At 42.1% G+C, this 15,139-nt stretch overlaps 1 protein-coding gene across 1 annotated transcript in view; it reads right to left on the bottom strand.

The window, feature by feature from the left end:
* LOC122351459 (disco-interacting protein 2 homolog A-like) overlaps positions 1-15,139 on the bottom strand; it is a 48,530-nt gene that overhangs the window by 3,755 nt on the left and 29,636 nt on the right. Inside the window, 22 exon segments of the mRNA XM_043248537.1 lie at positions 6,021-6,144; positions 6,348-6,522; positions 6,659-6,733; positions 7,498-7,555; positions 7,682-7,743; positions 9,288-9,317; positions 9,699-9,869; positions 9,966-10,134; positions 10,221-10,351; positions 10,437-10,546; positions 10,640-10,751; positions 11,299-11,420; positions 11,510-11,572; positions 11,575-11,632; positions 11,727-11,807; positions 12,659-12,759; positions 12,840-12,995; positions 12,998-13,046; positions 14,029-14,143; positions 14,228-14,355; positions 14,445-14,525; positions 14,868-15,004. Coding sequence (XP_043104472.1) covers positions 6,021-6,144; positions 6,348-6,522; positions 6,659-6,733; positions 7,498-7,555; positions 7,682-7,743; positions 9,288-9,317; positions 9,699-9,869; positions 9,966-10,134; positions 10,221-10,351; positions 10,437-10,546; positions 10,640-10,751; positions 11,299-11,420; positions 11,510-11,572; positions 11,575-11,632; positions 11,727-11,807; positions 12,659-12,759; positions 12,840-12,995; positions 12,998-13,046; positions 14,029-14,143; positions 14,228-14,355; positions 14,445-14,525; positions 14,868-15,004 — 2,308 coding nt within the window.

Raw genomic sequence — 15,139 nt, 5'->3', positions numbered from 1 at the left:
CCCCAAAAGGTACAGCACTGAGAGAGCCAATGCAGTGGGCTGATCCGAAGATGCCGAGCTTCCAGGGGAAGACATTGAGAATTATCTTCGGCGGTTCGAGCGTCTGGCCAGGACCTGGAGGTGGCCTGAGGAGGAGTGGAGCTATCGTCTGGTTCCATTGCTGACCGGGCAGGCACTGGAGGCGCACCTGGCAATGGATGAGAGCAGGCGGAGGTCTCACGCTGACCTGAGGATGCACTGTTGGAAAAATTCAACATTTCTCCAGAGACCTACCGTCAGCGCTTCCGATCATCTGCGGTTCCAGCTGGAGAGTCACCAACAGAGACTTACCACCGGCTAAAAAGAATCTGTACAAGCGTTGGGTACGACCGGAGGAGCACTCAAAAGAGGAGATCGGTGAGGCCATCGTCCTGGAGCAGCTTCTTCGGGTGCTTCCCTTCGATGCACGCACCTGGGTGAGAGAGCATGAGCCAAGGTCAGGACTGGCGGCAGCAAGGTTGGCTCAGCAGTACCTGAATGCTCATGGCGGTCCTCGTACTCAACCATCTAAAGGTACTGTGCGTGGTGCTTCTCATAGCTTGGGAGTGTAAGGGGTCTGACAATATCTGACAATACACAAGGTCCAAAGTCAACAACCAAAGACTTGCTTTGCTTTTACTGCCAGCAGCCGGGCCACAAAGCAGCTGTATGTCCTGCTCGCAAAGCAAAACTTACGGGATTTTGTTATGTGCCCAGAGAGGGGACTGTGGTTTTGGCTCTAAGGGGAGAGTCAGAATGTATTAGCTGTGACTGTTAATGGACATGAACTGAAAGCACTCTTAGACACTGGAAGTTCTCTGTCAATGTTAAAAGCATGCTTTGTAAATAATGTCAATTATGTGAATACTACCTCTGTTCAGTGTGTGCATGGGGATGTAAAGCAGTACCCCAAGCTGAGATAATGGTAGAGAGTACAAGAACAAATGTACTTACTTAATGTTGCCATAGTCGACAATTTACCAGCTGATATGATTCTTGGTAGAGACTTACCAGTGCTTTATGAACTCTTGCAACCCACCAGCAAGAACTCTGAATGTTCTGTTGCCACAACCAGTGTTGATTTGTCATGTCCTGCTCTCACTAGAGCTCAAGCCAGGGCCGGGTCTACAGCCATTGCCAGACTTGGATAGTAGTCTGTTGCAGGGCGGGACTAAAGGGCCTAAAAGTCACGCCGCCAAAGGCGACTTGAGAAGTACCTGGGAGCCCCAGCTTCTGACCCCTCAGTGGAGGGTCTCGAGGTTAATGGCTGGAAGGTCCCAGGGAACATAGCACAACTTCAAAGGAATGATGGAACTTTGAAATCCTTGTTTATCAAAGCTGAGTGTGCCAAACCATCAAACCTGTGCAATGAAGAATATGTGCTATTGAATTCTGTGTTATATGTGCGAAATAATGATATGACCCGTTTGATTGTACCATGTTGTTGTCGTCCTCTTGTTCTGCATCTTGCACACACTGTTCCATGGGCAGGTCACCTTGGCCAACAGAAAACATATGCACGCATTAGCTCACGTTTTTACTGGCCCACACTATACACAGATGTACAAACACACTGCAACACATGTGCCATCTGCCAAAAGACAAGTGCTGTGTCCCAACGGGGCAGAGCACCTCTGCAACCCGCTCCCTGTTATCTCTGCACCTTTTAGGCGAATCGCCATGGACATTGTGGGGCCAATGGAAAAGAGCAGTGCTGGACATCGCTACATTTTGGTAGTGAGCGACTACGCCACAAGGTATCCTGAGGCCTTCCCACTCCGTTCAATTACCACTCCTAAGATCATCCATGCCCTGGTTCAACTTTTCTCCAGAGTCGGCATACCCGAGGAGATACTCACAGACCAGGGAACAAACTTTACATCGCGGCTGAGGGGCAGCTGAACAAGCAGTTGGGCATTACAGCCATCCGAACAACTCCTACCACCCTCAGACGGACGGCCTGGTGGAGAGATTTAACCAAACGCTCAAGAACATGCTACGGAAGTTTGTGGCAGACACAGGAAAAGACTGGGACAAGTGGTTACCATTTGTTCTCTTTGCGTACCGAGAGGTACCCCAAGCATCAACAGGATTCTCACCTTTCGAGCTTCTCTATGGATGGCAGGTACAAGGACCCCTGGACTTGCTAAGGAAAGGCTGGGAGGAGCAACCTGCATGCTCCAAGGCGGCGGAGAAGGGCATTGTGCAGTATGTGCTAGAAATGCGAGACCGTCTGGAGCGATACAGAGAACAAGCCAAAGAGAACTTGCAAGAGAAGCAGAAAACACAGAAAATGTGGTATGACCAGCACGCCAGACTGCGGCAGTTTCAACCAGGACAGAAGGTATTACTCCTGTTACCCACTTCAACGAGCAAACTACTAGCTAAATGGCAGGGGCCATACACACGTGGTCCGCAAGATGGGGCCAGTCACATATGAAATTCATCATCCTGACAAGGGCAAGACCAGGCAGACCTACCACGTGAACCTGCTAAAGGAGTGGGAAAGAGCCACCTGGTAAGGGACAGGAAACATCGCTTCTTGTGAGGAAGGTGGAGGTAGATGAGGAAGAGGATTCAGAGGATGTAAAGAGACAGCCGTCTGTGGTGAGTCTGACTCACCTAGAAGACTCCACAAGGAAAGAGCTGCAGCACCTTCTGAACCAGTTTCCCGCTTTGTTCTGTCAGAGGCCTGGACGGACGGAGCTGACCCAGCACACCATCCACCTTTCTGACCTGACACCATCACGCCAACGTCCTTACCGGGTGCCTGAGAGGCTGGTGGAACCCTTGAAAGAGGAGATCAAGCTGATGAGGAGCTAGGAGTGATCGAACCTTCAATGAGCGAATGGTGCAGTCCAATGGTGATTGTCCCCAAGAAGGATGGATCCTGCGTGTCTGCATCGACTTCCGCAAACTCAACGCCCAGTCTAAATTTGACGCATACCCCATGCCAAGAGTGGACGATCTGCTGGAGAAAATTGGAAAGGCAAAATACATCACTACGTTAGACCTGTGTAAGGGGTACTGGCAGGTTCCTCTTAGTCCTCAGTCCAGACCATACACGGCATTCCGGACACCTCTAGGTTTGTTCCAGTTTACAGTCCTACCGTTTGGTCTTCATGGAGCACCAGCCACTTTCCAGAGGCTGATGGACCGAGTACTTCTAGGCTGTGAAGACTGGTCTGCAGCATACCTGGATGATGTGGTAATACACAGCAACTCTTGGGAAGAGCATCTTCACCACCTCCAACAAACCTAAAGAAGATAGAGGAAGCCGGACTAACATTGAATGTTGCTAAATGTGAGTGGGCAAAGCAAGAGGCAAATTACCTGGGGTATCACCTGGGCAATGGGCAACTGAGACCCCAAATAGGTAAGGTGGAGGCAATCCGAAGGAGCCCACAACCAAGGACCAAGAAGGAAGTGAGGTCCTTCCTAGGACTGGTGGGCTGGTACAGGAGATTTGTACCACACTTTGCCTCCATCGCGGCTCCTCTGACCGGCCTGCTGTCCAAAACAGTGACAAACCCTGTTCCTGGACTGATGAATGTGAGGCAGCTTTTAATAACTTAAAAGAAAAACTATGCTCCAACCCAGTTCTCCAGAGTCCGAACTTCACACAAAGGTTCCTGGTACAGGTAGATGCATCAGCAACAGGGATTGGTGCAGTCCTTGCCCAGGGAAGTGCAGGAGAAGAGAGACCGGTTGTCTATCTCAGCCGCAAGTTACTCCCCAGAGAGGCAAGATATTCGGCAGTTGAGAAGGAAGGTCTCGCCATCAAGTGGTCCCTGGACAGCTTACGCTATTATCTCCTTGGTCGAGAGTTTGACCTAGAGACTGACCATCGAGCCCTAACCTGGATCCAGTCTCCATGAAGGACCACAATGCCAGAGTTACACGGTGGTACCTTGCCCTGCAGCCATACCGGTTCAAGATACGGCACAGACCGGGAAGACTCAATATAGTAGCCGACTATCTGTCCAGGTTTCCGGCCAGTACGCGGCTGGGAGAGGGGGAAGGTGATGTGACAAAGTCACAGTAGCTGCCACCGCTGGGGAAGCAGCATTAAATTACACTCGCACATACACCCGCACACACTCCGGTTTACCTCATTCACTCATTGCATCCTCCCCTCTGTTGCCGCTATCAGTGTAGCGGGTGCACACTATGAAAATGATAGCACACGGACATTTCCCATTTCCGCACTGCTCCGTTATTTATACTAATCATTACATACATTTTACATAGCGCTTGTCCTGTTTGTCTTTGTTATGTCTGTCTGTGTGGGCGTAGTCAGTCTTCCGGAGAAAGTTAGCGGTGGCAAGCCGAGCGCACGAGCGCGGCCAATTATAATGTCACAGCCTTCCGCGCTGTGCCGCGGAGCCGGCTAAGCGAAACCATTGTCAATGTATGTTTAGGTGTTTATGTGTGTATTTACGTGTGGCAATAATACAATGAATGTATTAAGTGTAACGGATTGTCTGTTGATTTGTATTTAAAATTGTTGGAAATTAAGGATGAATAGTAAGTACCAAATAGAGGTGGTATTTTTATCCTGTAAATGTTAGATGTACCTGCAAATGGTAGGATCCAAAAAAGGGGTGGAGTTTGGCCTATTTAAGCAGAGGCCAAACTTCATGACGGGACTTGTTCACCAAGTCGATTTGTAGAGTGCTACTGCGGTGCCTCACGCAATTTAAACTTTAATGTATATGGTGGATACCTGGTTGATCTTTGTAGTGTTTTCGGTTTATTTTTCCCTTTTATTTTCTTTGGTACTTTTGGATTGTTTGTCGTTGGTTTTTGGTGTGCACCTGTATATAGCCTTCACTGTCGACACTGCTGCACTGTAAATAAAAACTGCACTTTGCACTGAAGTGCTGTTGCGAGTGAGCCATCATTTTTACATCCTTTCACGAATTTGCGTCCCTCCCCGAGCTGGTGGGCTCGGAAACATCACACCATATATCATATTATTTTCACTTTGTGTCATATTGTATGTTTAAACCACTGCTAGGGTATTTAATCAGTATTAGTCATATTCTTAGAATAAATATATAATATAAATATATATATATATCCCAAGGCCAAACCAGTTGAGAACCACTGTCTTAAAGGAATGCTTCCAGTTAAATGAAACTTTATCAACAGCATTCATGCAGTCGAATATCTCAGAAATGTGACTTCTCCTGTTTGTCCTTTCCTTGATAAAGACGTGCACTTAATTATATTGAATGTGCATTTGTAGCATGCTTCAAATCTTGAAATATTATTTAAAAAACTACATGCAGATATTATAATAGTAATGAAATAAGAGGAGTGTACGTAAAGTACGTTTCACGAAAAAGTACACATTTAAAAAGTGCACTTTGTAATAATGTCAAACAACTAAATGATGTGCATACAAAGTACTTAACTGTAGTTTTAACACTAGTGTGTTATTCAGTATTACATATCAATACATATTAAATAATATACTAAATTGGAAGTGCAATTAATATATTTAAATACGTGACATTTAAGTTTCAATACGAATGACATTAAAGTATATTTTAGTTTACCGTAAATGTTTGTCAGTACATTCAGCAGTACACTTTAACCATATTCCAAGAATAATATGAATAAAATGCACAAGTATAGGCTGCTTCTTTAAAGTATGTTTAGGAATGGTGTCTGTGTAGTTACCAATATTAGATTTAACAATGTTAGAGAATATTAGAATATCAATTAGTGTGTTTGACCTGCCAGCAATAATTATTTAGTGGTCTTAGAACTTTCGCATAACAAAAATACATCAACTTGTGTTTCAGGAAGTAAGTTAGCTGACAGCATGCCACAGATTGTATCTTAAACTCAACACCTTTAACTCCTTGTATTAAACTTCCTTTAACACCAAGGAATTAAGTAAAAAAGTAACTTGTGTTAACAGTGTTTAATCATGAGTGGTTGAGTAAAGGTTTAAGTAAAAGGTTGAAATGATTTTAAAAACCATTGCTTACCACTCCGCAATGCTCTTATGGGACCTTATGACAGATGTTTCAATATCAATGGGATGGTAGCGCATTCCTCGCAGCTCCAGAGTCTCATCTAGAGAACCCACCACGTACAAGGCATCATGCCGCTCTGGAATAATGTGCAGAAACTATTTATTAGACAGTGCAACAGATTTTTGTCTGAGTATATCCCAAAAATAATGCACGAACACTAAGTTAATTTATTAGCTTGTCAGGGTGTGTGCTGAACGTTTACTGAACATGAATTTAAACTGAAAAGTCACTTCAGAAATATCTGGAATGTGTTTGGTTTTCATCCCATGCGTATGGTACCTCCGCTGGCATCTGTGAGTTCTGTGCGCCGCAGGAAGCCGAGATATCCAGTGCGAGCCCAAACCGTCTGCGTGTCACCGAAGCTCAGTCTGGTGCTGAAGTGGTCAGCGTGCAGCGCCTCTTCACCATAAACCGTGTAGTATCCTGTGGCATTATGGGGGCTGCTCACCCAGATCTGTTTTTAAATACAGTGCCATCAGCTCACCACACATGATACAATATAACAGACTCTGCAGGTAACACTACTTATTTGGGAGCTCAGATGTGGTTCTCTGTGGTTAATAACACTCGCGTTCACATTTCACACTCACTTCTCCCAGATGAGAATCTCCTAAAGGTCCTTTGGTCTCCGTGTTGGCAATTATAACTTTCACCCCAGGCAGAATCTGTGTGTTGAGAAATATAATACATTTCAAATAAATATTTAGTTTTGTTAAAAAAAAAATAAAGTTTAAGATTAATTACGTTTTTATGTTTTTGAAAGAAATCTCTTATGCTCACCAAGGTTTCATTTATTTGATTGAACAGTAATATTGTGAAATATTTTTGTTTTAATATATTTATAAAATTAATTTATTCTTGTGATATAAAAATACATTTTCAGCATCATTCTTCTGTGTTACACGATCCTTCAGAAATCAGATTTACTGCTCCAGAAACTTTGCTATCATCAGTGTTAAAAACTGCTTAATGTGTTTTTAAACCTTGACACTACCATTCAAGATAAAAACCAAAAAAAACTTTATTTAGAATGTATTAACTTGATCAAAAGTGACAGCAAAGACCTTCATAATGTTACAAAAGAATTGAATTTCAAAGATTTATAAAATAATAAAAAGTGAATGTAGCAGGAAAAACTTTTAAACCTTGGATTACATTTTTAATAATTGAGCACCAGTAATAATATATAACAAATTACTGCATTAAAATGATTTCTAAAAATGATTGGTTAGAGTAACTTTGCATTTTAGTTATTTTCCATGCAATTATATTTCACAATATTAGTGTTTTATACTGCAAACTGTATGCTACATCAAATAAATGCAGCTTTGGCTAGAATAAGAGACCAATGTTGCACAAACATAAAAAAATTGAATTCCTCCGAACTTTTACATTGCAGCGTATTTTTGTTATTCAGAAAATATCTCACCTTCCCAGATTCCATCAGTGGCAAACTGTGCGGCGATCCTCTCTCAACTAATCGAACCCTGAATGAGTCGAAAAAAGAGATCATATACAACTGAACGTTTTTAATTAAAACACTTAAATTACATACATATTGGTAGATAAACAACAGAATATAGACTGACGATCTTAAGGGTTTGTTATAGCACCTGTCATGTCGCAGAGCCCTCATGTCTAGATATACTGTGGTAGGATCCGGCCCAGCGGTGCCCTGCAAACAAAGAGAGAGCTCTGTGATATATCTGCCACCACAGATTCTGTGTTCATTCTGCTGATCCACCTTCAGGCACTAACACATGTACTCCGTTACCCTGAACCAGCGCTGATATTATACGTGATGACACATAGGACCTTCTCGAAAGGATAATACGCTGAACATGGATTCTTAAAGGCAAAGTGCGTCATTTGTTTTGCTATAATTTCTTTTAATAGGCAGTGACAACTACAAGCCACCTGCACGTTGAACTATAAGCTGCTATCAAGGCAGATCTTTTGTTTGTTCGACCTGTCTGACACAGAAACATCGTCTCAAACAATTCTGTCTCCGCTTGTGAAACAAATGACAGATCATAAACAGTAAATGCATTCCCAGCACGACATGCTTTACCTCCACAGACGGAAGTAGCAGAGAATTTGTCATACATTTCCTTTAAAGGGATAGTTCGGTCCAAAATCTAAATGTTTTTTGCGTAAAGGTTGGTAAACTGTTTCGGGTTTTGCTTCCTATTGACCTCCACTGTAAACATATAATGAAAGTCAATGGGAACCGAACTTTGGGGTGAACTATCAGATTAATCAGTCACTGTAAAACTGTTTTTCTCTTAGTTCTCGTAAAACATCTTACTCTTGTTGCGGTTTATTGTAAAGCATTATTGGATGGAATGAGGCACACAACAGTTACGATGACCCGCTCACGAATGTAACCTCTGTACTGCAAACACAGCTCGTATATAAGTGAGTTTACACTACTGTATATGCACAGCTACAAGCGTTGCTTGGGCACAGCCTAGAGTGAATATATAGTAAGTGCATGGCCAAGCACAAAAGCTGTGAAGAGCAGAGCAGGCATATGAATACATTCTGTCAGAGTAAATGAAAATCAAGCATATAGACATTAAAGTCGCTTTTCATTAACTTGACTACTTAGATAGACGGATAGATATATATATAGACAGACAGACAGATAGACGAGATTAGTACACATTAGTACACTGCAAAAACACTTTTCTAGCCTAGATTTCTTTTTTTAAATCAAAGATTTTATAGAAAATATTTTCTTGTTTTCAGAAAGAAAGAGTTTTTACAATAATCTGCCAATTTGAAATAACATTAATTATCTTAACCCGCTGGTAGATTATTTTGATTGTTCTAAGCAAAAAGCCGCTTAATTTTGACTTGTTTTTTTCTGAAAACAAGACAATATCGAGAAAATCACGATTTAAGAATTTCTCGATTTTTTGGCTGGAAACAAAACAAAAAAAATCTAAGCTAAAAAAGCAGTGTATATGGATCATCTCATTTCGTCTTATGAAATAATATATGGTACTGTGAGTAACAGTGCTGGCACACATATTACAATATAATGAAAACTATTACATACGTAGAGACTGGAGCGAAGCATTCTTTTATGTCATGCACATGAGCATTTCACACACTGCACACACAAACACAGAGGCATATGAAAAGCAAAGCCTTTACAAGCGTCCTGGAAGCCCCCTGCTAGCACCCCTGTGGTCCCCATCTGGGTCACAGTACCTGCTCAGCCAACTTGCCCAGCCTGTTGGGCTGACGAGAGGCAGGAGCAGCAGACAAACACAGGCGTACATTTAATACACAAACAGATACATATACATACAGTTACAGACGGGCATCCAGGCCAGTGAACAGAACATAAGGGTACAGAAAATGATTTTTAAACAGTTACGGCAGATAAAGGCCCATTCACACAAAGAGCGATGCAACAAAAAATACAACAAAATATTTCAAACCAAGTGCGATATTAAATTTCGATAACCTTGGAGAAAACGCTATATCAATCCTATTGCAATAACAAAACGATATACGAGATTTATAGTGCATTATACTTGTCATGATAAAAATCGTGGACGCTTTGCACTTAATGTGAACGGGTCTTTAAGAAGGACACGTTTAAGTTCTACAACTCACCTGAAGACAAATGGCCACATTGACCCTGCAGCCGAAGGTGGTGCTGACGGCCCGCGAGGAGAGCCCCAGATCTTTGAAGATCTTGGAGAAAGACTGTGTGAGTGTGATGCGAGGACGTTCTTCAGCCACCACCATACAGGTCCGTACACACGACAGATTCACATTCCTCAACTACAGGTGCACAGAGGCAGGTTAAACTCAAATCAAATACAGCTCATGCCCTTGATTAGGTTTACTAAGGGTGCGTGACTACTGTATATTACTGACCCGCAGAGCTTCGGTCTGGGAGCCCAGGCCTTTGGTACACATCTCCATCACCGAATACGAACAGAACGTCACTCGTACTTTATACTGACTGACAGCAGAAAGCCACAGAGACGGATTGCTCTCCAGCTCCAGGGGAGGAACCAAAATAGACTGATGGCCGGAGTACACACTGCAAACACGCGCACGATTTACATTACTGAGCGTTCACGTAAATAGTATAATATTAGAGTATCCGAGGCGTGAACTGTCTCTCACCTGCAGAGACACCAGAGGGCAAAGCCCAGGCCACAGTAAGGGTCCAGACAGATGGCGATCTGTCGAGAGGGGTACAGCTCACACTGCAGCTTGATAGAGCGACACAAGGCACTGGTGGCAGCATGGGACATCTGTGAGAAACACACAGCGTTAGAAACGTCAAACCCACATGAAATGAACGTGTCACTGGCTACGGCACGGCAGGTTAGACTGCACCTTGACCCCAGCAAGGATTCCTGTGGTAGAAACACTGAAGTCCAGGTAGGCGAGCATCTCTGGGGTGGGAGGTTTGTAGATCTGGGGGATTCTCTTTCTTGGGAGATCATCTGAATGGAACGAATTAACAAGGTTTATTGTTTCTTTTAACAAGGCAATGCAATCATACGGTAGTAAAAAAAAACTGTAAATGATGTCTTTACCTGTGTCCAGTATCAATGGCCACGTTTTAATATCTACAGCAGCTGCCGCCTCTTTGGATTTCAGTAGTTTCATTATTGCTTGAGTCGTCAGAATACATACAGACTTACTGACCTGTCGAAAACATATGAAACAGGGTAGAAACGTTACAGCAGGGAATAAAAAAATTGTTTTTAATCAATCAGTTACTGGCTAAAATAACACTAGTTAATATATTCATTCTTAAAACACACACACAAAATACAGTCTACATATATTATCTAATAGAATTAGTCCCAAAAATATATGCTATTTTGATATAAGTTTGACTACAGCTTACTCGAATGAGAAAAGCTTTAGAATTATTTGTTTGCAATGACACTTAATTTGTTAATTAGTAAAATAAAATAAAACAACCCCTTATGAGTAACATCACCCTCATAACCTAATAACGAGTAACAGTTTTTACAGCATTTATTAATCTGTTAATGTTCATTCATAAATATACAGCAAAAGTTAGTTAGTTAATAGTTAATAATTAACAAAATTAACATTATTGCTGAAATGTTACCTATAAAATTCTAATACAATAATAACGTCTGGTCTCAAGGGGCGCTAGTTTTCTGTTTATTGTCTTGGGAAGCATGGCCATGATAAACAGCACGCGCTGCACTGAAGTTACCTCAACAATCATTTTAACGGTTGGCAGGGTTGTGGTTAGGTTCTGCGGGTGTGGAGGCCTGACGGTGACCGGAACACAGCCGGCGTACAGACAGCCATAGAAAGTGGCGATCAGATCAATCCCTGCAAAGCAGGAGGACAGAGAGCTATTGAGCCCACAGAACCTGAAACCCTTTATTACACGCAGTAATATAAGTCTCTTTCTCTCTTACCAGGAGGATAAACAAGTGCTACGTGATCTCCAGTGTTAAGCCGACCCCTTTCCATCAGCGCTCACCGCCGCGCTCTGCCCGCTTGTGCAGCTGTACACAGGAGGCTGTGTTGGCCACGGTACCCTGAAAAATAAAACACACCAAGTGAGATGATAGTGCTCCGAGTCAGACTGTGTATTCACGGTTTCCTGGGCCAAGGGGTATGATGAGCTTGTACCTTGGCGTTGAGCAGCAGAAACAGGGGGTGATCTGGTGTGGCCTGAGCTCTCCACTGAAGAACATCCTGCATGTACAGGAACTACAAGAGGAGAGAGATACATTCAGACAACAGCACACCCTGTGATTAAGTGCACTTCGTTGTATTAAAAGCGCACCTGCAGTTTACTTTAAAATTCAGATGCAACTTGTATTTGCAGATAATATAATATTAATTTAATTAAAATCCTCTTATGAAAAAATACTATAGCAATTTATAGTAAATACTATAGACTTTTAGTAATGTTTCTGTGGGCGGAGCTTAGATGGAGGCACTCCCACTGACCGCTTAACTAATGCTAGCTACCGTATTAATATCTGGAGAAGTACCTACTACTATCTAGATTTTACCAGCATGTAAGATCGCCCGCTGTCCGGGACAGCCATTGTTATTAAAAAAGGTAACTTTAACAGAAGGAATCAGATCGGCCGACCCTACACACACTCAAAGGATGGACAAACTGGCAAGATTACCAAAGAGAAACTCATTTCTTATTTTCGGTTGCTTTGCACACAAAAAGTATTCTTGTAGCTTTGTAAAATGTGTTAGGATCCTTGCTGTCTAGGTCAAAGAGCTCTCAGATTTCTTAATAAAAGGTCTTACAGAAAAGGGTGAGTAAATAATGACAACATTTTCATTTTTGGGTGAGCAATCCCTTTAAGTCTTTACTTATGCAGGTCAAAAAAGCATTCTAAATTTCATCAAATTGCATTTAATAAAATCTTTGTATAATACATATTCATAAAAATCCAATTAACACAGAGTTAAGTGTTTGAAAACATTACATTAAGTTTGCATTTAAGCACACTCTTTAAAACAAAGTATTTCCATAATGAATACTTCTTTTTTCAGAAGTATCTTCACTGACTTTGTGAAATGGCGTTGATCTCTACCTGATCATTGTCCTCCAGCTGTGAAACATCTCTCCCACAGGCCTGTGCAATCCTCTTTCCAGCCACTAGGTTTCCAACAATCATGGAAGCAGGACCCACCTCTGAAACAACAGGTCATGTGATGAGGTGCAAAGTATGGATAAAATGAAAAACAACCACCCAGGACTCACACAGGCCTCACCTGTACCCGGCTGCTTCTGTCTAGGTTTGGGAAGGTTGGTGACGCAGGTATGGGGGCACATGAGGACGTTGCAGGGGTGCAGGGCTCCCTCCAGGAAGCGCTGTTTGGTCTCTGAGATGTGGATGCCGCCCAGAGGAGCTTTGGGTAGTGTGTTAGCGGCACCAGAGCCAGGCAGTACACTCCCACCTGATGGATGCTGTCGATAGCCTGGTTAAAAAAATATGTATGTGTGTGAGTAAAGACTTCACACTCACTTGTTTTTTTAAATTGCAAAAATGCATACGGTTTTCCGTTAGGCTTAGGCTTAAAGCTGCAGTCTGTAACTTTTTTTTGATTAAAAATGATCCAAAATCAATATTTGAGAAACGTACATAACCAGTGAGTTTTCAAAACTATCGCCTTACTTTAGCCAGATTCTCACTCTTAACTTACAATAATGTTTTATAATAGAGTTTTTGAGTGTTATGGGTTATGGGTTTTTGCATGTAATTCGAGCATGGCACTGCGTCATTGCTTCATGTCTAAAGCAGCGTTAACCAGAAAGGATTATATGAATGAATGTGAATGAAATTCGATTATATTCCAGTTTTAAATGTGCTCATGATTACAGATGGCTTGGGATTACACAAGATGTGTATTTCAAAGACAAAACCACGAAAACTGAATGATGTGTCAATCGGAAATGAGATTGTACGTAAATTGAAATCTATGCGCTAATACACACTTTACACAGTCACGTAATGCTGATGTTCTTCACATTTACAATGTGAGAATAAAGTATATTAATGATAATAATTTGAGGTTTGATGTAATATGAGCTAATGGATCTTTGGATTTAATAACTGGTTTGAAATGCGATTGTAATGCTTCACTAATAGTGACATACTTTTCGCTTACTTAATGAAAATATATTATTATTTGGGTCACATTTCAAGATGTAGACGAGAATCTGTGATTATTAAGTACAGCAGTGGCTGAAGGCTACACATTCACCTCAAAACATTAGATTCGTCCTTGCCGGAGCTTAATTCACGGCATGGGATATAATTCCAGTTCCAGATTTTATAAACATAGATAGCGAAAAAGAGGCAAAACTAACTGACTGCAGCTTTTAAAATATGTTTTTAACTAGCTGTGTTAAAAAGACAATAGAAGTCTATGCAGTGTGTGTAAATGTGAGTGTGTTGACCTGCAGCACACGACTCATCCACTGGAAGCTATCCTCCTCCGAGGCGTCTGGTCTCTGTTCTGCCACCACAACAATGCGTTCGTCATGCAGCACAGATACAGAGAAAACCGCAATCCTGACAGAGAACAGAGATGCAGCCCTCAGTCTGAGCAGAGATTCATGCTCATCTCAAGTCGAGAGTAAATGACGCTTGAGCTACCTTCCTCTGTACACAAACTTCATGGGCTCCACGGCCAGCGCTGTGGCCACCACGTCATCTGCGTTATGTCTCCGGCCGCTCACCACCATCAAGCCATCCATCTTTCCCACCACAAACACCAGATTATCCTGTAATACGAGAAACAATCCAGAAAAGATGTGTTGATTTAAAAGACGGTTCTGTTTCAAAAGCAATGGTTTAAGACATGTGAACCCACCGGCCCGATGAATCCCAGGAGAGATGTGCGTGTATAGGGTCTGTCACTGATTGGAGCTCCTGATGACGTCACGGGAATGGTCTGAAAGCAATTTTATTTCGTGTACGTTGTTTTAGACAAGCATCACAAACTTTTTAACAGGATGATAACATATAGCTTATAGCTCTTTGCAATGGTGAGTGGTTTTCGTTATCTATATTGTCGTAGGGAAAATGCTCAAGCCTTTCTAGAGACTGCTTGAATCATAAGCTCAGACATTTCTGTAAAGTGTAATAACAAAATGCCTACAGAATGGCTCAGTGAATCTTTGACAGAAATATTTAACTAACTAACTAAGGTTGCGCATTTAATCAAAATAAAACCAAAATCTAATATTAATTGAACAACTCTAAATCTATACAAATCATCGGACCTTCTGTATACCTCAAAAACATTCTTGGTCATGCCTGGCAGACCATAGTAGGAGATTCCTGTACTGCTGGAGCTCACACAGATTTCTCCAACCTCATCCGTTCGACACAGGTATGGCGTGCCCTCCACCCGGATCACACACACCAGCGCTACACACACACACACACACACACACACACACACACACACACACAGAGACAGTACATTAGTTCACAAGAGAAATCAAAAATTCGGAATAATAGAATGTTAAACATGGATTGCCATAAAAACATATCATTTTAAAT

The sequence above is a fragment of the Puntigrus tetrazona genome, chromosome 9 (assembly GCF_018831695.1).
Source record: "Puntigrus tetrazona isolate hp1 chromosome 9, ASM1883169v1, whole genome shotgun sequence".
Lineage (NCBI taxonomy): Eukaryota > Metazoa > Chordata > Actinopteri > Cypriniformes > Cyprinidae > Puntigrus > Puntigrus tetrazona.
This window is presented reverse-complemented; position numbering and strand designations above follow the sequence as displayed.